The sequence below is a fragment of the Agelaius phoeniceus genome, chromosome 15, assembly GCF_051311805.1.
Source record: "Agelaius phoeniceus isolate bAgePho1 chromosome 15, bAgePho1.hap1, whole genome shotgun sequence".
NCBI lineage: Eukaryota > Metazoa > Chordata > Aves > Passeriformes > Icteridae > Agelaius > Agelaius phoeniceus.
Genome location: NC_135279.1, coordinates 6,926,581 through 6,952,274, shown reverse-complemented (window position 1 = coordinate 6,952,274; position 25,694 = coordinate 6,926,581). Strand labels below are relative to the sequence as shown.

Genomic DNA, 25,694 nt, shown 5'->3' with positions numbered 1-25,694 from the left:
TTGCCTCTTGGCAATGGAGCCTGCTGATGCCAGCTGGAAAAAAAAAATGCACTGTAGTCTTCTCCACAGCTGTTTTCCTCAATCTTTCAGGATAGATGCACTTCAAGGGACATGTTGGAGTTGGCACCACTCTTCTTCAATCCTCTTTGAAACTCCCATGCGTGGTATGATGGGCAAAGCTGGTTGTGGCTTTGTGGCTTAGCTGGGATAAACCAAATTCCCCTCAGCACTATGGAAGATGTTCACAGCAGCCAAACACATGTAGGAGAGATCAGCAGGTGTTGTGTGTTCCTGGACACTGCTCTGGAGCAGTGGTTGTGGGGCTTCACATAACGCTCAGGCTCCTTCAGCCCTGCCACAGTGCTCATTTCCTCCATGGCAGCCAAGAGGGCTCCGGGGTCAAATGTTTCCTCTCTGCCACAGATGAGTTTGCACATCTGAGAGTCAGCTCTGGGAACAGGTCACTGGGCAGCAAAGAACATCCTTGCCCTTCTTTTTCCTGGTTTGCTCCCCACCTGTGTGCCCAGCCCCTGCAGGATGGGATGGGATGGGATGGGATGGGATGGGATGGGATGGGATGGGATGGGATGGGATGGGATGGGATGGGATGGGATGGGATGGGATGGCACAGAGAGGACCAAGTTGATCCCTCCAGAGGTTTCTGCTGTTGTGCAGCTGGCTCCTGTGGGATTTGCTCCAATGCTCATGAGCTGGAACAGCACAAGCTCTCTGCTTTCCCCCCACACAGGCTGCTGAGGGCATGAATGCAGAGATTCACAATATTCTTTCCTTCCTTCTAGGAATGGGAGCTAATAAAAGCTGCACTGTCCATTTGGGCATCAGCCCCTTCCCCCTGTTCTGCCACATGCTTGGATCAAAACATCCCACGGGCTCTCAGCCAGCCTTGGCACAATCTCTATTTTGGGGAATGCTCCTGCACTGGTCCTCTGCTGTGTCTGGGCCTCTCAAGGGTGCCTTGTGCTGGGTGACAAGGGAACAGGATGGGATGTGATGGCATTTGCAAAAGCAGAGCCCCAGCATCTGGTGGCTCCTTGTGTGTGTTGTGCCTTTGTGTGTCTGTTAAGCATGCCCAGCTCCAGAGGCATTGCTTGTCCCATGGCCTGGCTCTGGTCACCAGTGAGGCTTGGTGGGCTGTTGAGCGGGAGCAGGGCAGCAGAGCTGGGGGTGTCTGAGATCCAGGCTGCTGCGAGGGAGCCTGAGAGCACAGTTGGCTGCATGGCTCTCACGCTCGGTGGGTGAAGCTTGAAAGGTCTCCAGGGAGTCTCACACGGGGGTTTTGAGCTCATCTTTCTGCTGAAGCGCTGCTTCAAGCAAGCCTGTACTCCTGGCTCCAGGGCAGCTCGAAGAGCAGCCAGAGGACATTGCTCTCAAGGGAAGACCAGGGTCAAACTGAAGTCACCTCCAACACGATGCTCAGCAGGAAATCCCTGAATCCTGGATTTGATTTTGTATTTGTTTCTGCCCTACCCTGCCCCACCATCCTCTCCTTTGCCTGTTCTCTTGGTGGTCTGCATGTTTTTCCCTTCAGCTCCCATTAACACAAGCCAGGTCTTCCCAGGGTGGGCCATGGTCCAGAGAAGAGGTTGGAGAAGCAGCTGGGTGTAATTAGAGATGCAGGGACCAGGAAAGATTTACTCTTCATTCAAATGAATGAGTGTCCTGCAGTCAAAGTCCTCACCTCAAACACAGGACTGAGAGCTCAGAAGGAAAAGAGGAATGCTCTGAGCCATGCAGGAGATACTGAGACTTATCTGCAGATGGTGTGAAGGACACTGCACAGCCCCAGGGAGCACATCTGGGACAGCAGGATGCAGGGGCAAGGAACAGCCAAAGAGCAATATGGATAGAGGGTATGTGGGTTTTAGTGCTGTTTGCAGATGGTCCTGGGCTCTTCAGCTGGCCAGTTCAGTCTTTCACAGCTGCAGAAGAAACTTTCTTTTACCACACCTCTAACTTCTGCATGTCCTTTAAATTTGGCTCAATCTACAGACAACAGTCTTGAAAGTGCTTTCTGTGTCCCCTTCTGGACTCCTGTTGAGAAGGGGTCTGTCCTGATTCTAAACTCATTCAGAATATCCTCAGTGAGTCTCACCTCTTCCAAGGTTTTAATAGAGAGTGTCAGTTTCCACATCCCTCTGTGGGGAAAAGTACCATGGCAGAGCACTGGAATCCCCAAACTCCCTTTTCTTCCTCTATGCTCCCACAATGGCTCTATGGCTCACCACAGCCCCCCAGGACAGTCATGGACAGATCTCCAACTCACACATTTCCTACATCTCAGCACTCATGATGGCTCCTCAAGTCACCGGATGAAAACAAGCCCACAACCACTCAGATTCCCAGACCAAGTGAAAGCAGTTCAGTAATTAATATCAACAACCTTTCCTCTGTCCTTCTCCCTTGGTTATGAACTGATTCACAAAGGAAAAGCAATGCCATCTGTTCCAGGAAAAGTTAAATATGTTTGTGACAAGACATGAGCACAATGCCAGCCAAGTGTTTGCAGTAATTTCTCTGTGGTTATATATAACACTGAGAAACACCCATCTGAGGCCCACACTGAATTTAGATCCCCACTGGACCCAGCATTCAGATCCCAAGCATGGATCTGTTTTCAGCAGCTGAAGGGAAACTCCAGGAAAATTGACCTTGGGCAATTCTCCCACTTGTTTATAGAGTTTTTTTTCTGCTTTCTGAGACAGGAGTCCAGAAAACATGCACAGCCAAGTGTCCCAGCATAGATAAATCAGTTCAGACACACCACCTTCTCAGAACCACAGTGCCCAAAGCAACCAGAGATTTTCCAGCTCCTCTCACAGCTATTCACCTGGCTTGGCTGGGGCTTCTTTTCACCCACATATATAAAGCATTAAATGCCTTCTTCCTAAAAAAGCTGGAGGCCTCTCATAGCCAGCACTAACTGCAGCCTTGCCTTCTCCCATGGGTATTTCTCAGTGTCCCCCAAATGTCCCACTAGATTTAGAAACCAGAATTTCAATCTCAGTGGCCCCAGTGAGGTGACAATAAGCAACGTCAGAGAAAGACAAGGAGAGTCAGGAAGATCAGTTTCCCTGAAGAGCTTATAGCAAAGTTATCAAATCACACAAAATGTTTCTTTATCTTTCTTCTTCTCCAAAAGACTAGAGCAGAGGTTATCACTGAATCCTCTGAGATGTCTTTTGCTTCTTTTTCAATTAATTAGATGAATTCACACTTGGGGGATGTGGAAGATTTGTAGTCAGACATGCTAATTTGCTGGAGTACTGCAGCCATGGTGTCCCTGGTGGGCTTTCCTTGCTGGTCCTCCAACCCTCACCAGGTAAGAGTGGACAGGGCCACACTTGCTGGTTCCTACCTGCAGGTGATGCTCAGCGTGTCCTTGGCGTTGATGACGTGCTCCTCCTCGGTGATGCTCAGAGTAGGAGGGGTCATAGAATAGCTGCTCACCAGATCTGTGGAGAGAAAGGAGACAGGGGATGATGCAGGGATGCCCAAGCCTGGGCCCAGTGCTGTAGGCAGCAGGGATCCCGGTGCCACGAGCCCAGAGAGGGGCAGAGGCTCCTGAAGCCAACATCTCCTTGGGGTCTGCTCCTACAGGGTAGTTAATGCTGGCTCAGTGGGACACAAGAGATTTGCCTGCAGCCCTCCTGGCTCCAGTGAGAGCTTTGATAGACAGCCTAGCACAGATGAGGGCCAGAAAAAGTATGGAAGACTAGAAATTGAAGAATTCAACTGTAGCCATTCCTCACCAGATGAATGATACTGGCCTTGCTTGGACAATGGCTCTGAAATTATCCCCTCTGCTAACTGGAGGGAGTCTGGCAGGAGATTTTTCCATACACATGTAGCTTTCTGTAATCAGGGGGACAAATCAGGGATGCCCAGATACCACAAATGTGTTTGTATGAGATGGTCTCCAGAGCAAAGAGGCATCCATGGAGTGCCCTTCTCCTGTGGCACACTCTCAGGTGCAGTCACCTGAGTAGGACCAACCTTAGTGGATTGCAGCAGCCCCTTCCCTGTACCACCAGACAGGCATTCCAGGAGTGAAATTATCCAGGCTCAGGGACAGGCAGTTAAACATTATCATGCTCTTCTTCCTGCTTTTTTCAGGGAGAGTCCCACTTTTTGTGTGTTTGCATCTCTGGCATGCCAGACACGCGCCCTAAGTGAGCTCCTCATGGACAAAACATCTCGAAGGACCGGTTACCCTCAGAGACTACTGTTGTTTTTCATCAGCACAGTGTTGCCAACTGTCATTACTTCATGATCTTTATCTTAAAACTCCAGCTTCTGGAGATGTGAGATAATTCAAAAGAAGTCTTGTTGACTGCAAAACCAAGCAAACTACCCAGAAATAGAGAGAGGGAAAAATGTTATGGAATGTGATGCTGTGACTCAGGTAGGTGCTAAATGCTAAGGAAGAAAAGAATGCAAAAATATGCTGCTCGCTTGACTTTCTACAAAAACATGAGTTTTTTTGCAACTGTGTTCTGTGTATGTCTGTTTCCTTGCCTTGTAACATTCAAACCCAGGTATCAGAGAGATCTGGCAGGGTTTGAGAATTCTCAGGGATGTGATATCTCCACGTGTTTCACAAGCAGCTGTATCACTTTTCCTGTGACCTGAGGACTACAGGTAGAGAGCCTCAGGACGAGAGGAAATTGTCTTAGGTTGCACCAGGGGGGGGTTAATATTGGATATTAGGAAAAAAATTTACACTGAAAAGGCAGTCAGGCATTGGAAGAGGCTTCCCAGGGTAGTGGTAGAGCCACCATCCCTGGAAGTGTTCAAAAAACATGTGGATGTGGCACTTGGGGACATGACTGAGTGGTGAACACAGTGGTGCTGGGTTAATGGCAGGATCTGATGATCTTAGAAGTCTTTTCCAACTTTGATCATCCAATGATTCTAGGAATGTTTCTCTGTGGGGAACCCTGGCCCAAGAGACAACAAATGGCCAACAGCTTCTCAGCCACAGGGGTGGCATGGGGATCCAGGCTGGTGGAGAAGCCACGGTGCCACCTGGAGAGGCTCTGGAGGGACAGGGTGGTGAGGGAGAAGCCACAGTGCCACCAGGAGAGGCTGTTGTGGGGGACAGGGCAGTGAGGGAGAAGCCACGGTGCCACCAGGAGAGGCTGCTGTGGGGGACAGGGTGGTGAGGGAGAAGCCACGGTGCCACCTGGAGATGCTCTGGGGGGACAGGGCTGTGAGGGAGAAGCCACGGTGCCACCAGGAGATGCTCTGGGGGGACAGGGCTGTGAGGGACGTGCGGAGCGGCACCGCCAGCCCTGCCAGGCCCGGCCTGCCGGCCTCCTTCTCCCCAATTGTTCTCCACTTCCTTCCCGCCTGCGCCGGCTCGGAGGTGGTGTCCCCATGGCTGCCCCCATGGCAACAGCAGGGTGACAGCCATCTCCCCCCGGAGGTGGTGTCCCCATGGCTGCCCCCATGGCAACAGCAGGGTGACAGCCATCTCCTGCCCCCGCCATCTCCCGCCTCCCCTCTGCTTGCCCACACGCAGGAGCGTCAGCCCAGGGGCAGTCCTGGCCCACCTCCTGTGTGCATGTCCCGCTGCCACGGCCTGTCCCACAGACACCTCTCCCTCGACAACAACAGCAGCACAGCCATCACTTGTCACTCAACACATGGGTCACTGTGGTCCCTGGGCTGCATGGTGCTCGGCCACCATGGAGGACACCCCGCCATGTGCCTCAAACCTCCTCTTCCCCTGAGGAGGGGATGTCAGATGTCACACAGAAAAAATGTGCCCTGGGGCTGTGAAAATAAATGACCGCATTTTTTATAAAATCCCTTCAAAATGTAACAAGGTTTATTAAAAAAAGGAGGTGGGGGAAGGAATCTGTCTGCTAAGCTGCGTTTCCTATTAATGCCGGACACACTTATCCCAGTGCAAACACTGCTCTCCAGATGGCCACAGCTCCCCTGCCCATCGTCCCAGGGAGCAGCTGGGGGTGCCTGTCCCCCCCACAGTGCTCAGCCCAAAACGCAGAAGATATTGGCTTGCACAGGGCTGGCTGGGGATAGCAAAACCTCTCATCCTGTCTGTGCTCTGGGGCAGCAAGCAGAAAGATAATCCCCAAAACTCTGGCATGGCCAGCTCGGGGCTGGCTGCAGCAGGCACTGAATTAGATCTTAAAACTGGCATGGTCCCTCTGCTTGAACCACGAAATAAGTGCCAAGGTGGCAGAAGTCTCTTGGCCAATGCTGTGTGGGGCTGGGGGGAGCAGGATGGTGGCAGAAATAACCCCCTGCCTCCCTTCACGTGCTGCCTGGTGACCTGTTAGCAAACAACACCAGGGGGTGGAGGGGAAGAAAGGAAAAGTACGATCTGTGCAGGTTGGGGCTGTGGGATTCCTGCAGATGCATCCTGTCCATGGCCCTCCGTGAGTACAACAGGAAAAGGAACCACTGCTCACTCCGAAAGCACCGTGGCGCAGGGCTGGGGACACTCCTGCTGCTGGCAGCACTGCTGGGCCAGCTCTCCTGGCCATCCAGCCTCTTCACTGGCCCTGCATTGCTGGGAACTTTGGGGACTCCCTGCACTGCCTCACACTGGGGACCCACTACTCACACTGATGCCTGGTATCTTGGGATGCTGATGTCCAGAGCCACCCATGGCATTCAGGACAGACAAAGGGATGCACAGACCCATTCCCAGACTGCAAAATCATCTTCAAAGCCATCAGCTTTCCCTGCAAAAATTCTCTATCACTCTGTGCTTGCCCGATGGATCCACCCCATTGCTGGCCTTGCCCTTTCCCTCCCCAAGGGAACGTGTGCCCTGCCATGGCTCTCTCCTGCACTTCACTCTCCCCAGCACTGAACTTGGTGCTGGGTTTGGCCATAAAATCTCTGCTAACCGACACACAGATGGTTTGTGTCTCTGGCAAATCCCAGGGTGCGAGGGAGATGTCTCCAGAGCATGGAGTGTCTCCTCTCCTCTGAGTCCCTCCTTCCCCACCTCCAACCCCTGTGATGCTTTATCTCCTCAGCCCTCCAAGCAGTTCCTGCTTTCTCCTGCACACCCAATTGTGCCCTTGCACAGGGAGAGCATTAATGTAATTAAAAAGGCATGCAGCAGCTCTGGCTTTGTTTTTTCAAGATGGTTGCAGCTTTTTTCAAGCAAGTTGGCAGCAGGATATTAAAATAAACAGAGGGGGATTGATGGGATGCGGTGAGAGGAAGCAGGATCCCACAGCCAGTCACACCTTGTCTATTTCCAGAGAAGCACATTTCCCAGCAGTTTTCTTTGCCTTGATCTTGCAGTGCATGGCTCTGAAAGGGGCCAGGCTGCACTGAGGGCCTTCTCCTTATCTCTGATGGCTGCTTCATAGTCAGGCCCCTCTACCTCTTTCTGCACCCTGACACCACTGCTGCTCTCAGTTGCATCCTGCCTCCAGGGCTCTCCCTGCCTCGTGGGGAAGCCATGTTCACCCTGGAAAGTGCTATCCATCCCAGGGCCTCTCACAGCCTCCACCCTTGGGCATGTGGGAAAGTCCCACATGGGGTCTGTTTTTGCCTTGCTGTGGCTGCAGATGCTAAATCCCCGCAGAGCAGCATCGGTGCCAGAGCCAGCACTGCCACAGCGTGCCATGGCTTTGGGAACAGAGCAAAGGCTGTGTGTGGGACAGGGTACAGCATGGTGTGGTGCAGTATGGCACAACCCAGCTCCTGCTCTCCATCTGCTTCCACTCACAGGAAGCCCTGCACCGGATCCTCCCCCAAGCCCCTACACACCACCTCAGCCCCTCTCTGCTTCCCCTTCCCTCCCTCTCTGCTGAGTCGGCCCCGCTGACTGATTAACGGGGCCTTTCCGGACAGGGATTTTGTTCACACTCTGTCCTTCTCTCTGACTTCCTTCCCTGGCACTGGGCTGCATCACTCTGCTCACAGCCATCACATGGCCCCAGCTCATGCTCCTGCCACCCCACCCTGGGGTCCTGTGACAAGAGCTGCAAGATGCCATGCACAAAGCAGAGCTGCTCCAGGTGAGGCCTGTCTCCCTGCACCTTGCCCAGCCCAGCCTGCCCACCCCACTGGGGCAAAAGAGAGGCTGGAAGGGAAAAGAGTGTCCTTTCCCCCAAAAAGCTCCCCTGACCCTGCTATTGCCCCACCTCTACTTTGCTGTTTTCAGACAAAAACTCCCAGTCAATGAGCATCTGTCCAAGAAAGCAATGCAGGAATTCAAGATTTGGACGCTTTCTAAAAAGGAAAATTTTGTTTGCGCCAGTTACTATGGAGCAAAGCTCTGCTCCTGAACAGTAAAATTCTGGTACCTCTCTGGCCAAGAGGGACTATTCAAAAGAGCAGCAGTAGCTAGCACCAGGACAGAAGGAGGAGAAGCTTTGCTCTGCTCTTTCTGCAGACTTCTTCTCCTGCTTTCCAAGCTGGACTTGTGTGAATTAGCAGCATTTTCTGGCAAAACTGCATGTGCCCCACGGGAACTAACTCCAGAACCTCAGGTGCCATTTTCCCCCTGCTCCAGTTACAATTCCCACTTGCCCTTTGCTGATATAACTCACTGCCCTTGTGCTGGAGGACCTATGGTTGCCCACAGACATGTGGGAAGTCCACGTGCTGGAGGCAGAGCCAGGCCAATTCCCACCTCCAGGGCTGAAGTTCCCCCATAGAGCGACTCGTTCTCGTGCACGGGGCAAGCATCCAACTGTGGGTTGGAGCGGCAAAGCGTGAGTGTCACGTCACACAAGGAGCAGGCAGCTGGCAGAGCAGCAGGGGAAATTTGAAGTAGGGCTGTCAGCTCCTCCTCTTCCTCCTCTCAGTGCTCTCCAGCAGGGAGGAAGGCTTGTTTTGCAGAAAGGTGAGATATCACACGAGGCTGAGAAATAATTGTCAGGCTCCAACTGATGTAGGGATGGAACACCAGGTGTCTTTTCTCCAAACTCACAGCAGGCAAAATGAGCCCCAAACAATGGGGGGAACCGACACCAAAATAGAGCAGATTCTGCCCAGCAGCCTGTGCCCAAAGATTGCCAGGGCAGGGTGACAGCCACCCAGGCCCACAGTGAAGATGGAAGGAAAACAGAGATGGAAACAGGCAAATGAACAAATGAAAAAAGATAATGATAGAAAACTGAAAATCACCCCCCAAGTATGCACGTGCACAAGGACAAAGAGAGCAGACCCCTTCTTTTATGGGTTCATGGAAGATGTTCCCTGTCCCCTAACTCAGGTTGACCCACAGTTCAGAGCTGCCTCAGAAGGGTTAAACAGGGGGGCTGTGCTTCTCAGTGCAGGGCCAGTGCCTCTGATCCCACAGCACCATCACAGTCCCACACAGCTGAACCCACACACCAGGGGCTCACTCAGGCCTTGGGCAGCACCTTTCCTTTTTCATGATGGGCAGTGCCAATGGCAAGGCATTGGTCTTTTGGTCTACACATTTTTGTCCATGGACCTCAAAGCCCTGCAACAACACCAAATCAAAGTGGGGTGGATTTGTATCCTCACCAGTTTATGGGGAGATTCCCAAAGCACCAGATCAGTTGCTTCAATTAGGACATGTGTCCTTTCTCAGGGGACAGAAAGGAAAAATAACCACAGAAACTCAGTCAATACAAACACAGAGGTGGTCATCATTATTGGGTGTCTGATCTTTCCTGTCCACCACCAGAAGTGTGAGACATCATCTTTGCCCTAAAACACCTGTGGGCAAGTTGGTGTGTGGAGGTGGGAGCTCCCTGAGCAGGAACCAACCTGAGGGCTGAGGAAGGGGCCACCAGAGACCACCAGAGCTGGTGGAAATGCTTTTCTTAGGGAGATACCCTAAGCATCTGTGTCTGCAGCAATGCCAGGTGAAGAGGAAGGACATGTGTCCAAACAGACAAAGCATTTGGGGACTGAAGGAACAGGGCTCTCCTCCAGCTCAGCCCCTGCAACCAGGGAAGACCCCAACCAAAGCATCCCCACCTGGCAGGCAAGTGGGGAGTGGGATGAGGTGGGCAGAGAAATAAACAGCACATTACACAACAGCAGCATGGTCACAACACCAGCAGAAGCCACAGCCATGCATTACCCTGAGGGTGGGCATTCCCTGCTTCCCCGGCCCCTGGCACTCCACAGCTGCACACCCAGGGCCTGTGGCTCTGGCCAAATTTCAGCCTCTGTCTGAAAATCTGCTTGGCCTCAGTGCATGCACCCCAACAGGTCTCTTTAGCCTCTCATGGGTGATAAACTTTAATTAATTGGTTCTTTTCTGGTATCTTGTAACCACCTGCACTGATGGGTAATGAGGCAAAAAAAGGCACATGATCTCTGAGCTCCTTCAACATTTCATCTTTCAGGCTGGGCGTCCATCAGGGAAGGGAAACAGAGCAGTTCAAAAGCAGAAACCACTTTCAGGAGAGATGGGCTGTCCTGAGGAGCAGTTACCCGTGTATCCCTGGTCCCTTGGTGCCTCCAGGCAGGGATTTATATCAGAGTATTTCCGAGCCAGCTGCCCTGGGCAGCAGAGCACGGCTACACCCAGTGCCTGACCATGCTCTCACCTGGTTTTGGACTCTGCTGTGCCCCAGGGTCCTGCCACACGTCATCCCACAGCATCCCAAAGCGGGGTCAGCGAGCGCCGGTCTGGGAGCGTTTATCTGTCTGCCGCTCTCCCTGGGCAGGAAGCACTATCTCACCATCGCCCTGCTCGCTCCAGCCCGGTTTCCTGCTCCATCCTGCCAGGTTTACCCTGCTTTTTCCTCCTCCCCTCCCCCTGCCCCACGGCTGTTAGGCCATGTTTGCATTTCTGTCTCCTGCCGTCTTTCCTCTCCCTGCCCGCGCCCCCCCGCGCTCGCTCCCTGCTCCATCCTCCCCGAGAGGCTCCGTCCTGAGCCAAAGTTAGCCCGTGTCAGGTAGCCACATGTCCGGCCGGGGGCAGCGGGTCAGCCGGGGCCACCCTGCAGACCTCCTCCAGGATCTCTGCTGTCAGCAGCCTCCCCGGGCCCCAGGGGAGCGCCTGTTTGCTGCCCTCGCTGCAGCGAGGGATGCTCCGGCACATCAGAGGGCTGGTTTCCCCTCGGTAGCCGCCGGCCCACCCTTTCTGCTGCGGGCCAGGGCTGGCCAGACGCTGCTTTGTTTGGTCCTCCATGCCCTGGATCGCTCCGCGTTTGTTGGCTGCCTGCTCCTGCCCGGAGAATCCTTTTCCTGCCTTTGAGATAGAGGATGCTCGAGCCATCTGTGTGTTTTATTTCCTTGTAGAAACTAACAAGCCGAGGATTGCTTCCTCTCCCTGACATTTCAGAGGGCAGCTCCGGCTCAGCGGGATGCACAGGGAGGGGAGGGGGAGCCCAGCGCCTTCAGACGGGAACGGGACCTATTCTGTCCGCAGGATTCACTCCCTAAGGAGCAGAAATCCTCAGACCTACCCAAAAGCCTGTAGCAGCTCCCACTCTGCCACCGCCGTGGCTCTGCAGGAGCGCTGGGTGAGCTGTTCTGCTTTGCATACATAACCAGCCCTCTTCCAGTGGCCCCTATTAACTGCACGGCTAAACCCTTGCAAAACTCAATTAAAATTATCCTCCCACATCTTAAGGACTGTCAGGTTGCTTCTCTTCCTGTTTTAATTTACTTCTTTCAAAATCTCGCCCTGCTCACATTCTCTGCCCCAGCAGGGTGTGATTAACGTGGTGTAGAAGGAGCAGAGGGATCAGATGGCTTTAGGGGACTGATATCAGCAATTAACACTGTTCATTACATCTCTGACTTGAAGGGATGCAAAGGATGGTCCATAGCTTGTGTGAAATGAGTGTTGGTCCAAGTCCACTGCTTGGCATAAGGTATTGCCAGCACAAAAGCATGGCCAGGATGGGCTAAAGACATCCCCTGGGGGGCCTGGGGGTCTGGAGTCTCTGGGCAAGTGTCTTGGGAAAGGCTTCTACTGCTGCTCCCTCCAGTTCATCTCTTTGGGATTGCTCAGGGGTTGCCTGACCATTGCAGGATTCAGAGGTTCATTCTACCCTGTGACTATTCAGGTGCAACCCCAGGGGCTTTTCTGGGCTGAGATACCTCTGGCAGCTGGGTACAAACCCATGGAACCCTAAGGACACATCTTTGGCCATTGAGAAGGAATGGCAGCCCATCAGTGACTAAAGGGAAATGATGGGATGAAATGACAATCCACTGCTTCTTACACTGTACCTGTAGGGTTACAAGGCAGATGACCAAGTACCTCTTCATGCAACTCAGCTAAATTGTAGATTGTTCCACTGTGGGATATCCACAGAGACATTCCCAAAGAGAGATAAGCTCCCAGAAGACAAGTCACTACCAGCTCTTACATACCATGATCCAGGTGACATGTCCAGGTCCAGGAGTCTCTAAACAACCCACTGCCACAATAGAATGGGTACATCCAGGATCTTCCTGTCCATGCCAGGGCAACATCCCCTTTCCCAGAGCTCCAGCTGCCCATGCTGGGGCTGCTGGCAGTCCAGGCAAAGCCAAGACCGGTTTCTGCCCCTGGGCAGAGGCTTCTACCCACAGCACCTGGACATTGCTGCATGAACACAGAGGAAGGGAAAAGCCTGAGAAGCAGAGAAGAGAGACCTTTAGATTCAACATCATCAACTACAGCTCCATCATGAGCCACTTCCAGAAGCTTAGGTGAACTCCTGCTGAAGCAAACTGTTGGGGGAAGATGGAGTTCAAGCCATGTGAGGCCTCAGCATCCAACTCTCACTAGGAGATGGGGAGGCAGAGGCAGCTGGCTGGGAAGTCAGACAGAGCCTGAGGGTCGGCACTGAGCACGGAGAGAAAAGGGCAGTAGCATTTGGAAAGAAAAAAACAAGTCACAGGTTTGCTTTTTCCTTGATGTGTGTGGGCTTAATTGCTGGCCTTTGAAGTTTAACTCTTCCCAAGACTTTGGCTTATGGACAGACTGAGCAGGACACTGAAAAAAACCTGTGTGCCACCCAGGGCAGGTTTCCCCCATGTGAGCAAAGCCTGGGGTGCCCTGCCTGCCTCCTGCCCAGCCTGCTGTGCCAGACTGACTGTGCTGGGCTTTTTCAGGGGTCTGCAAGCCCTGCAGCTGTGCTAGGAGAAAATGTACCAAGTGGAAAAGACCTGCTCCTCCATCTTCATGTCCCTGGAGTCTGCATCCAGATGTTTGCTACTTAGCTGTGAACTGAAATCAACTCAGAGCCCTCAAACCAAATAGCTACCCTGGAGCTGGCAGTGCCTGTCCTCTGCAGCACAACCCACCCTCAAGCTGATCTGCAGCTGTGAGGTGCAAGAGAAGCTGATTGATAAACAGGGTAAGTGGGGAAAAAATAGTTTTGCAATTAGATTATTATCTTGGCCTTGGAAAACCTGCATTCAACTCCCCATCTGCTCTAGGCTCCCTGGAAGGCTGTCATACAGCTTCCATGTATCTCCATCCCTGCCTGAGCCATTGAGCGTAGGGCAGCAGAAACTGGGCTGCTCTGGCTTGGAAAAATGTTTACTGGTGCAAGAAAGGAAGAATCCTTATTCCTTCTAATTAAAGGTACACAAGGAACAAAGAAAATTAATTTAGCCCAGAGTCAATGCAACGTGAAAAAGCTCTGTTAGATGAGGATGGGCGTAGAAAGTAGGAAGCACAGGCAAAATGCAGGAGGAATTTAAACTTCCTGATTATCAAAGAGGGGGCTTCAAGCGCTGAGTATAATCTAAAAATAATAATAATAAAGCAAAGGGAAGAGTGATCAGGAGCATAGAGAAAGCTGCTGCCTGGGGAGCACGAGCCCTCCTCCCTGCGCAGCCTCTCTGTGCACACCTGCACATGCACACATGAGCATCGGCACGACCCTGGGTGGGGTGGGCACAAGGAGGGCCAGGAAGATCACAGCACACACTCTTCAAAGCAGAATTAGTCATCAGAGGTAGCGGCAGAGGAAGGAAGGCTCAGGTACGAGGTCAGACACAAGCAGTGAGCGCTGACGGAGGAGTTCTGAGCGCTCGCTGCAGATCTAAGAGCCCTCGGTGCGAGCAGGACGGGAGGTGGGATCCCTGGGGTAAATGCACCTACAGCACGTTGGAGATAAGAAATTTCAACCCTCCACTGCACAGCTCAACTTGGCTCTCTGCCATTCCTAAAAGCAGTCAGAGCTGCCCAAACCCAGAGCTTTCCCTGATGTGGTTAATGAAATCTTACTCTGTTCTCTGCAAAATCCCCAGGAGGGATGGGCTCTAAAGAGCACAGCAAAGCTCTCCCCCCACACAGGACTTTGTTGGGCTGCACCTCAGCCCTGGGTCAGTGATCCCATCTGCTCCTTGCTGGGCAAAGAGACTTGAAGATGCAGAGACTCAGGGCAGTGGAAGAAAGCCTGGCCCTGTGGGGCTGTCCAGGGCGTTGATGGCAAGTCACAGATGCACACGCTCTCAGTTTCTCTTGGCACAGAGCTGTGACCACAAGCCAGGACCCGCTGCAGCAGGAGATGATAATCATCATCTCTGAGAGCCAAAGTGTATTGGGGCATTCTCGTCACTTGAGATTAGCTGGCTGTTTAACATCTGCACAGATTTCTCTCTCCACCTCCACATAACACCCCTTGTGCAGCTATGAAACGAACTTAATTCCCTTCCAAGAAAGGCTGAGTTGGAAATGTCACACTTTGTATATCACAGCACAATTCCTGCAATGAAAGGCCCAGCCTAAATGGCACTAGAGGACTCTGGCACTCTTTGAAGGCCAATGAGCTAAACCTCCTTCTTCTGCTTTTTAAAAATAGCTTACACCCAGGGTGACCAAGTTGCATAAACATGCAGTTACTCTCTGTTAGTGGCAGAGGCTGACTGTTGTTTTCCTGCTCCAAGGTGCTTCCCTTGCCACGCAGCGCAGTGGGAAGAGCACGCAAGCGGACGCGCTGGGGAGGAAGCGTTTACACATGCTAATGACTTCCAGCCAAGGAGCACCAGCACCAACAGGGAAATGGTGCTAAGGAAACAACACGCCACTTCCTCGGCTCTCCCTCTTTGGTCACCATGAGGTACTTGATGCTCAGAGCCATGGGGTGAGGCTGGTGATGGCCTCTCCAGCCCCCTGGGAATTCAAGGTGTGGATGAAGGAAAGACACATTGGCTTGGTACACAAATGCAGGAGAAGCTGTTTGGGAGTAGGGATGTTTTGGCACCATACTGGACCAAAGGGGCCAGGGCAGACACTGGCCCTTCCCCACTCCCAGAAATGTGTATCTGGAGGCCAGAGTCCTTCCAAGTGCCACTCAGGTTTATTTCATCATACACATCTCTCTTTACACCAGAACAGGTTTCCTAAGTTCATGTGGGGTCCTGTTTATTTTTCTTTTTTTTTTTTTTTTAATCACTATTGTATTAAGAAGTGTTTTTCTTTTAGCAAAGGTTACGGTGGGGCCAACACTGTGCGAAGTCTCCTGCCTTCTATCACCACTAAAACCTCTGAGCCAGAGCTCAGCCCAGCCACATCGCTTATCTTCAATGAAGGCAGGCTTGGATTTCCCCCTCCATATAAAAAATAGATCCCAGCACTCCCCCTCTCCCCCAGAGCATTCTTTCAAATGCCACCCACTCCTTGTTATTGCTGGGAGGCTGGAGAGCCAGGGATTAACAGCCTCAGGCTGCATCAAGCTTTATTTGTCTAAGCAGCCAAGGGTGAGGAACAGCCATAAATATTGTGAAATGCTGGATGTCATGGAGGGCAATGATTGGGCAGCACAGGCACCTTGGCAGCAGGGATTTCATCTTGGGCTGGACACAATCCTGGTGTGACTGATGTCATTGGATAGGTTCCTGCTTCCCTACAATACAGGGGCTTTGAGGAACATGAAACTCCATCCCCATGTTTAAACTGTGGACACCATGCTACACCCAGTGCAGCACTAACAGTGGTGCCCCTGTCAGTCCTTGTTGCACAGGAGTAAGCAAACGTGGTCAGGAGAATCCAGCTTCAACACTGTCACCCAAGGGGACACATCCTGGGTCTGAGCCTGCCTGCCCAGAACAGGGCACTGCAGGATGTGCTGCAGCTGCCCTTCCCTTGCACTCTGGGATGTCATGGCACAGAGAGGAGATGAAAGACCAGGATATGCCCTGATCCCGTCCCAGCATCAGCAGCACTGCCAGAGCCAGCACTTACAGCCCAGCATCTGCCAAGTCTGACAGTTTGGCAACAGCCAACAAACCCCGTGAGGAGGCACCAGGCCCAGATGCACACTCTTAACTAAATTGCTTCACAAGGCATGGCCAGGTAACTTCTTTTGGAGGCAGTTTCTTCCCCTGTGCTTCATCCCAGCACAAGGACCATGCACTGCTTGCCCAGGGGCGAGTGATCTCCTTGGTGTGGATGTGTGCCCCTCCTGTGGGAGCATCCCACTGTGCAGCTGGCAGCCGCACTCTCAGACATGCTGTTAAACCTCTGCCCTTTGCTTCCCGAGGGAGGGCCAGGGCTGCAGTGTGGGAGGGGATTGATGGCCACTCCAGCCCCAGTTATGCCCCTCTGGGGACTCTGCTGGGGCTGGGACCAGGCAGGGTGTGAGTGATGGATTTCTGTGGGCGCTGGATGCCGTCACCTCTGCTGGGTGCCATTTCGCTTGCTGCCATCACTCTGAGCTGGCAGTTTCCAAATCTGAGTATAATCCACTGTTTGTGCCCAGCTTTCCTGCCTCAGTAAATGTCAAGATTTACTGTCATTCATGGAAACTACTGGCTTGACCCACACTTATGTCAGTATTTATTTTTTTAGGTCACTACATCTAACATCCATCTCAGTGGACATGAGTACTTCAGAAATGGGGAAAACAAGTTACAGACAGGGAGCTAAGCTTGGAGCCAAACCTCACTGTCAGCACACACGTGTGTCTGTGCAGACACATACATGGTGCCCCCAAACAATTTGAGGAATTTGTGGAGGAATTTCCAGGTTCTGCTACATGGTCCTGTGCTTTTTTGTGGAATAAATAAAACCAGTAAACCTTTTACAGATTTCCCTGCTACATGGAGAGCTCAAGTGCCTCTGTAACTCAGAAGGATGATGACTCCAAAACCCTCCATGGGACTCGTGAGCCTTGTGAAGGTGCAGACAGACCTTCATAAAGCTGTGGAGCCACTGCCCAGCTCGGGGCACCTCACTGTGCCCTGCAAGGTTTGCCAAGCCTCGACTTGCCCTGCCAGCAGCTGGCATGGAGAACCTGCTGCAGGATGGGGAAGGACCCAGAGAAGAAGGGGACAGTGACCAGGGGAAGCTGCCAGGGGCACTGCTCACTGCCTACCTCTGGCTGCTCAGCAAAGCCACCGTGAGCTTGCAAATTCTTTATAAACTTCCCACGTGACACAATAAGTCAGGGGCCAGATTCTAAAGCTCTTCCTTCTCTCTTTACTCAGACCAAACTCCACTGAAGTCACTGAGATATTGGCCTAAATACAACTGAAGGAGTTCAGGATTTGGCCCAGTAATAAAAACTTCCTTCCTTTGTCTACTGCTCACTCCACATGATCCCACTGCCTCCCAGTCTCCTCCTGGCCTTGTCTCCAGAGGCTGGGGCTGTCAGTTGTTTTGATGTTGTTCTTTCATTTTACCCTCAGCCAGACCATGCCAGTCCCCTCATGCAGCTGTGAGCTGCTGAGGTGGAGGGAGTTGGGTTGGCCAGTGAGGAAGAGGGAGAAATTGTGGGGTTAAATACAACCTGGCTGAGGCACAGAGCCAGTCTTGAGACCATGGATGCAGGCAGACACAGTGCAGGGTAGGAGCTGGCTCTGCCATCACCTCCCCAATTCCTTCAATACCCCCTTGAGGACAGGCTGGAGCATCTCCAAAAAAGCCTTTCTTCCCCCTGCTGAGCATAGAGCAAATGCCTTGGGCTCTGCACCAAACTTTTATGTGAGGGAATGGGTGAGATGACTCCTGCCCAGGAAAGTGCAGCAGGAAGTTAACTCATCTCACTGCAATGACACATGCTAGAAAGTGACACCATAAGAAACATATAACTTTAAACAAATAACTTGCAAAATGAGTTTTGCTGCTTTTTCTGCCTGGAAACAGCCATGAGGATGCAAATCCCTGTCATTCCCCAAGGGTACCTCATCCTCAGCATGACCATCTGAAACGTGCACTGGGGTTTGGAGCAGGAGCTCCTGCTTCCTTGCCACGTCCACCAGCCTTGCACACATCTGTGACACTGACAGAGTAGCACAGGAGCACACATGGTCAGATACAGCAATTCCCTTTGCACCAGTCTCCCTGCCTGTGCTGCTTAGTGGCAAAAAGCAACTACAAAAGGGATTTGAACTCAGCTGAAGTGAGAAGCATTTGGTGCTGAGGTACCACCATGGCTCGATGATCCAAACCTCAGTCTTGAACTCATGGATGCCCATGTGGGTGACCTGGTCAGACAGCAGATGGCTCAGAGAGAACTGACACAACCCCTGTGAGTTCCTGCTGAGGTTTTGCATCTTGCAGTGAGATTTTTAGCATTCCCCAGCTAAGACTGAAACAGAGGCTCACTTTGGAGTGTGCAGCTCTAACCACCCAAGGTTGGGAACACAGAACTCTGAGCAGCAGAGGAATGGTGGTCTCAAGGTGCAAGGCTGTGGCAAAGCCTTTGGACAGGTCTGTGGGAGCCCTGTGCCATCCAGCCTTGGCTGAACCAGCTCACCATGTCCTGCATCCCAATGCAGAACACAGCAATGCCAACCTGGGCATTCCACAGACTGAGAGCACAATGCCCTGGCCAGTGGGAAGGGCTGCTGTGCTTAGGGCTTGCTTTTGAGTAAGTAGTCTTGCTGTACATTCTGCCCTTTTAAAGTACATTAATTGCCATGGAAACAATGCTGTTACTGGTATGGCAGCAGCCTGGTGGCCCCACAGATGCAAGGCAAAAATCAATGGATATATTGACACACAAGATGTGTTTCAGGACTTTTGTGGTTTTGAGGCTGGTCATCATGGGCACATACGAGAGAATGGCTCAGACACTAAGAAGATGCCATCTTTCATGGAGAAAAAGCTGGGACAAAACATGGAGGAACATCTCCTTTGCTGTGTTCATCTGCTTCTGCAGTACACTCCTTATGGGGTCTGCTCCCAGTACTGATGTGTGTGCTCATCTTGTGGCACTGGTAATCACTCCCAGCTCCTGCTGGAGCATCCCAGCCCTGTCTGCCCTTCACATCCTCATTCCCAGTGAGTACAAAGTACCCGACCTCAGACCTTGGCAGGGTGGCTTTGCTCCATGCCTCCTCTCTGCCCATCCATGGCCCTTTCCACCAGCTCAGATGCCTCACCAAAAAGAAGGAAAAATAGCCAATATTACAGATACAGAGACACACACCATCACTTCTTGGTCTTGAGAGTCTTTTTAGTAGCTCTGAGAAGGTTTGTACACAGAGCAGCATAAAGGGAAAGGCTGTGAGTGCCCTTCCCGCCCTGCCTGGCCGTCCCCAAGAACCCGGAGCAAAGGGCAGCCCTGGCTGTCCCCTCCCAGCCAGGGCAGTGCTGCCCTGTTCCCTGCCGTGCCGCCCATCATAAAGGGGTCCCTGAACTGTTATCAGGCAGTGACAGTTTCCGCCATCAGATTCCTCCTGTCCGTCAGGAAAGCTAAATAAGGAACATCGTTCAGGCGGCTGCAGGAAGAGGGGAAATGCAGGGACATCCGGCCCAGCTGCCAATTTTTCCTTTCCCATGAACCACCACTGACCTCCGCCAAGGGAGAACCTGGACACCCAGCCTGGCATTGGCACTGCTCCTCTTTGCTTAACCCTTCCCTGGGGGACACCTTGTCCCCCAGAGCCTGCTGAGCAGGTGGTCTCACCAGGCAGGGCGGTGTGGCTGTGGTGGGACAGAGCCTGGGTGCTGTGTCACTGTCGCTGGCACTGCAGACCACGGCGGGCACACTCAGTGCACTGGCTGGCATTTTCCCAGCCAACTGAAGCCACAGCCAGGAGAAGGCTTAACCCCTCCACACCTGCACATGGGTGGGCAGCTGCACCTCACACAGAGACAACGGGTCCCCAAAACATCAGTGAGCTGCTCCATCGCTTCCCTCTTTGCGTGCACCTACAACAGGAGAAGAGTCAAGCTTATTCTTTCACCAATTCCTCTGAAACAGAACTGGGGTTTTCCAGGCTCTGCCAGGAGTCGTAACCCGCAGACAGGTAAAATTTTATCTCATTTTTCTCTCTGCTCATTCCAGGGCTGTGCCCATCAGTAACAGGGACCAGGACAGTCTGAAATCCACTTGTCCCTTACTCCTGGTCTTTCCTCTGAACAACTCTGAGGTCTTTGCTGTCTTTCACTGCATAGAACCCGAGCAGGGTAGCAGCATCTGCCTTGTTATTATGTGCTCAGATACAGGAGACCATAGCACTTAAATCTGCCTTCCCCCATCACTATGTCCTCCCTGTTTGCCCAGAAAGAGCCTTTTCTGACCCCCTAAACCGATCCTCCCTCATTAGCACATGACGTCCATCCCATGGCACCTCCAGGTTTGGCCGCAGAGGCCACGTGAGGAATCCTCGCCCTGGAAGGAGGGGGCAGAAACACAGCAAGAAAAACAATTCACTCGTGGGAGAACTTGTAAGGTGAAATACAAGTCACTGGCTGAGACCTGTTTCTGCTACCTCAGCAGGGAAACGACTCCAGGAGAGACTCCAAGACTCCCCACTTAATATCCTCAGCTTATAAAACTTAGTGGGAGTTTCAGCACCGGCTGCTGCAGGGCCAGGTTTTTCACCCTCCTTCTGCTGAACTTGCACCTAGAGATGGAGCGATTTGCTGGACAAAAGGAGCGGCCACGCTGGGCTCGGGGCTTGTGCCTCCTCGCCGACTTGACCACAGGCCACCTCCGCTTCCACTATTCTGCCTTAACAATGAGGCACCGCAGATGGGCAATAATGCTGTGCCGAAAACATCAGAACTATTCTGGCCAAAGAGAAAAAGCCCCCCTGGGACCTGGCTAACCCCCTCTTTTAACAACGTGAAACGAGAAACAAAGGTCTGGGATAGCCAGAGGCAATAAAACCCCTGGAATTCATTTAACCAGTCACTAGATGCCAGTGCAGCTGCAGCAGTATTTCTTTTCCTAATGAAGGACAAAAGCTCTGGCCCAGGGCAAGGCTCAGCTCTGGTCTCCCCGGAAAACCGTGGCATGCACCAGGAGGTCGTGATCCCCCCACAGCACACAGCAGGAGTGGGACATGGACCTGGCTGCTGCCTCTCACCCAGCTGGAGATTTGCAGGAGCTGCAGGAGAACCTGGGCCAGGTCAAGGCAAAACACAGCACTGGGCACCTCTGGCTCACAGTCCAAAGTGGGAAAGGGGGGCTTTCAGCTTGAACCATGGATTTTCTCCTTGCAGACCCATTGCAAACCCATATTTTTCCATGCACAACTGCCCATGGACTCAGGCAAACATCTCACACCCACAAGGCCCTGTGAAGGTGAGCTCCACTGCTGCTCGACAGAGTGGAGCCACCAGCCTCCCACTATGCTCCCAACACAGGAATCCACTAGGAGCTGCCTTCTCCAGGTGAGCTGTGATTTTGCAGCCCTCAGGCACTATGCCCCAGCCTGTCTATCCCAGTGGAAGAGCCCTGCAGATTCCTCACACAGAAACAACCAGCACTGCTGGCTCCCCACCTTCCCTGGGCAGTGGAGCCTGTGGGCTCTGGCCATCACAGGGTTTTCTGCTTCTCCCTACACCTGCAGGACCTCCCCATCACACCCAGTGTGTTGCAGCTTTCCCCCCTCACCTGGTTTAAATGCATAGCCCCCCCAAACTGGGAGTGAGGAGTCCCCTGCCTTGCACCCATCCTTTTGGGGCTGTTTCAGTCCAGCAGGCTGAATGGCAAAGTCACCTCTGCTGTGCCAGCTGGAGTGGCTGAGAAAAAGGTGGGGGAGATAGATGCTATCCCCAGGGCTCACCCTGCTCCCCAAAGCTGCTGAGAGCTGGACAGACCTGGGGACCCACCAAGAGCCCCCTCCTGCTCTGCAAGGCAACCTCCTGAGCATGGTGGATGTCCCCTACGGTTTTGGAGAAACTGCTCCCTGGCCACGGTCCCCTCCCTCCTGCTGCCGTTCCCGTGGGATCCCGCTCTCCCCTTCTTTCTCCAGGAACTGCCTCGGGATGCTGGGAACAGCCTGTTCCCTCCTGGCTGGCTGGGAGCACCTGCCCTTCCCACGCCTGCCCCGGAAAACACCGCAGCAACGCAGGGCCAAGAGAAACCCTGGGGACAGCGATCCTGCATGGAGCAGCCCATGGCAGCAGAGTGGAGTGGGATACACTGGAGGAAACCCCGGCCACCCTGCCTGCACTGGCTGGGGACATTGTGCTGCTGGAGGAGTGTCCCTGACTCCGACCAGACGTCAGTGTGAGCTCAGTGACGCCCTGGCGGGTGTTTGTGCAGGCACTGAGCCGCGGCCTCACGTGCCCAAGCCAAATCCCAGGGCAGCAGTTGCAGCTCACTCGTGTGAAATCATCCTTAAGCAGACAGCAGGGCACAGGAGCTGTGGCTGTCCCCTCCCTGGCAGCCCCCAGGGATCACAAGTTGCATCCCTGCACACACTCACTCCCCTTGGAGGCCCTGGCTCATCGCTGTGGCTGAGCCTGGTGGGGTTGCTGTGCAGTCAGGGCTGTTGAATGAAAGGGTGTTGCTGAAATGGCCCATGTTTATTACTTGCAATAAAGCAACTGCTTCAAATCCCAGCTGCAGAGGCAACTGTTGCTGCTGGCACGGCCAGCGGGGGCTGTCCGAGCACCCGGCCGGGACTCAGTGTGATGCGGGAGGGGAGCAGGCAGCAGCAGCCCAGGCAATCGGCTCAGGTCCTACACAAGCACGGGCCCTTCCCTCACACCACGGCCATATGCCCTTGGAAGCACCAGCCAGTGTCCCCAGTGGGATTGTTTGGCTGTGGGGGGCTCAGAGCTGCTCTGTGTCCAGAAGATGGTGACTCAGGGAGCACATGGTCTCCTCACCATTCACCAAGGGTTACCCTGAGAGGCCAAGATGATCTAGAATGCTGGGGCTGAACCTCTGCCTGTTCCCCTCATCTCACTGCCTGCACAGGGCAGCTCCCCAGCTCCACTCCATCCTGGGAGCACCATGGAACTGCAATGTGTAAGAGCTTTGTGCTCTTACACACAGCAGTCTCTAATGCTGGCCCATTTAAACAGGCACCAGAACAGTGGTGCCAGAACAGACCTTTCATGATCCTGAGATGATTATTTCATCCTTCACAGGTGGAACAGTCTCACACACACATCCCTGCTTCCAAGGGTAGCAAATATTTGCAGCCCATTGGGATTATGGTTAATGAGAAATTTGTGGGTCCTTTACACACTGACAAATTGTCCTCATTGATAGGATGGAAGGAGGGGAAGCAAATCCCCATGGTACCATCCCCCAGTTGAGCTCCACATCGCCCTTCATCGCTCCACTAATCAGGCAGCACCGAGAGCTTCAAAGCTCTGCTCAGCCCTGTGCCGACGAGGCCACACAGCTGTGCTGGCCAGAGCCTCCCAGGCGCTGCTCCTGCACCTCCAGGAGATGAAAGAACCCAGGAGCAGCTACACTATGCTTTACAAATTGCTAACAAGAGAGCTTAGAGCAGCTGCTCCCGCTGCAATGCCACCAGCAGCAGGTTCCTTTCTGCCCAGCCTCCGTGAGCATCCCCTGAGCTCTGGCCACCCATTGTGTCCTTTGGCCCCATGACACCAGAGCCGTCAGCAGCATTTTGGGCAGAGCAGGTTGACAGTGACAGTGCTGGTGATGCTATTCATGCCACACCTGCAGCTCTCCTGTGAGCTCACTTCAACGAGAGCAGCAAATGCCACTGGTGATAGCGAGTCACTGAGCTGATGCTACAGAAAATTCTACTTATGCTCCCAAAATTCATCCCCACATTGCAAGCTTCCACCATTACTAACTTTCTTTCAGTCTTGCTCTGATCTGGGTTGTAAATGCTTTACTTGTGCAAGAAAGAGCTCCTCTGGGGGTATCTGGTGGGGTGTCCAGTCCCCACTGCCCTGGCAGTGCCCACCCAGCTCTGCCCTATCTCACAGGCTCTGCTTGCTAGAAGGGCATTGCAGCCCCATCTCTGCCGTGGTTCTACACTCCCTGCCCAACAGCCTTTTAGCCTTTTGCCACAGAAGTGCAATGGGAAGGGAAAGCATTTTACTGGGATCTGCCTCGGGTAACTTCCGAGGCGGACCAGAGCAGGGACAGGCAGGCTGGACAGCCTTGCACGGACCCCCGCCTCCTCGCGCCTTCCTCCCCGGCACACACAAATTAATGACTCTGTGCGTGAAACAATAAATAAACAGAGCCGGGACTGGCCTCCAGCCTGCCCTCCAGGCGCAGCGGCATCCCTCCCGCGAGGGTCCCGTGGGGTTTCCCCCGCTCGCAGCGACGCATCCGCGGCTCGAGCCCGCCGTGGGCTCCCCGCGGCCGCGCACCCCAGGGACCGCGGCAGGGTCCCCCCGTCCCGTCCTGTCGCTGCGGGTACGCTGTCACCGCCGTCGGGGACACCCGGGCGGGCACCGCGGCGCGTCCCGGCTGGGGATGGGGCGGGCAGCGCCGGTGGGAGACGGGGCACCCCGGGGCGGACTGAGCCGGGCCCCGTCGGGGATTGGGGTCGCCGGGACCGGGAGCGCCGGTCCCCGCCGGGGATGGGGGAGCCCGGGACGGGCAGCGCCAGGCACGGCACATCCCCGTCCTGGGCGAGGGACGCCGCGGCGGGCAGAGCGGGTCCCTGCGGGGTCTGGGGGACACGCGGGCCGAGGCGCCGAGTCCCGTCCCGTCCCGCCGGAGCAGCCCCGTGCCCGGCGCGCCCGCAGGTGCGGAGCGGGCATCAGAGCGGGCAGGGCAGCCCGCAGCCCCGGCAGCTCACCTGCCTCCGAGACAATGCCGAGCCAGAGCCAGAGGGGCAGCGTGCAAACTCTCCTCATCTCCGGGGCTGCCGGCAGGTCCGTGCGATGCGGAGCGGTGCGAGCGCCCCGCGCCCGAGCTCTGCTCCCGCCGCGCCCCAGCTGCGGCGACGCGCGGCGGCGGCGGGCGGGGAGCACCGGGGCCGCTTCCTTTTCCTCCGCCCGCCCGGGCCGCCCGCCGCCCTCCGCTGAGCCTCGGGGCGCCGGGCGGGCGGGGCGGGACGGGGAGGGGCGGGCGGGGAGGCAGAGGGGGCTGGGGGGAGCGCACCTGCGGCTCCGGGCACCGACGGGCAATCCGCGCTCCCCGCCCCAGCGGGGCTGCGCGCATCCCTTCGCACCTGGGTGTCTCCACCTGCGTGTGTGGGTCTGCATCCCCTGCATCAGGGGGACAAGTGTGTTCCCCACCCGTGTGCGTGGCTCTGCATCATCCCTGACCAATGGGCACATAGACACCCCCACACCTGCGTGTATTTTCACACCTCTATGCACCCCTGCACTTGTGTGAGAATGCCCGCACATCGCCTGTTTCTTGTCTGTGCCTGGGTGCACACCCCGGCCTCTCGGAGCAGAGGGAATGCACACAAACACGCTCTCAACAGCAGCACACACGCACCTCATGCGATGGAACGCATCTCGCACCTGCCTGCACACACCCCTTCATGCCTGTGCACCCCCTCAGCTCCACACCTCGCACCTGTACGCTCACACCCAGGCACACAGTCCCGCACACATCCCTTGAACCTCCCTCCTCCGGCACTCCCTGGGGCACACAGAGACA

At 54.2% G+C, this 25,694-nt stretch overlaps 1 protein-coding gene across 4 annotated transcripts in view; it reads right to left on the bottom strand.

The window, feature by feature from the left end:
• The window catches only part of FLT4 (fms related receptor tyrosine kinase 4), a 57,689-nt gene extending 32,489 nt beyond the window's left edge, over positions 1-25,200 (bottom strand). For 2 of the 4 annotated variants that reach the window (XM_077186447.1, XM_077186448.1), the window contains exons 1-2: positions 24,880-25,199; positions 3,377-3,473 (exon numbers count right to left, since the gene is read on the bottom strand). In XM_077186447.1, coding sequence (XP_077042562.1) covers positions 3,377-3,473; positions 24,880-24,937 — 155 coding nt within the window. In that variant the 5' untranslated portion in view covers positions 24,938-25,199. Of the gene's footprint in view, positions 1-3,376; positions 3,474-24,879 lie in introns of all 4 variants that reach the window. The other 2 variants (XM_077186449.1, XM_054642923.2) reach the window with 2 other exon arrangements.
• Positions 25,201-25,694: the final 494 nt, after the last annotated feature.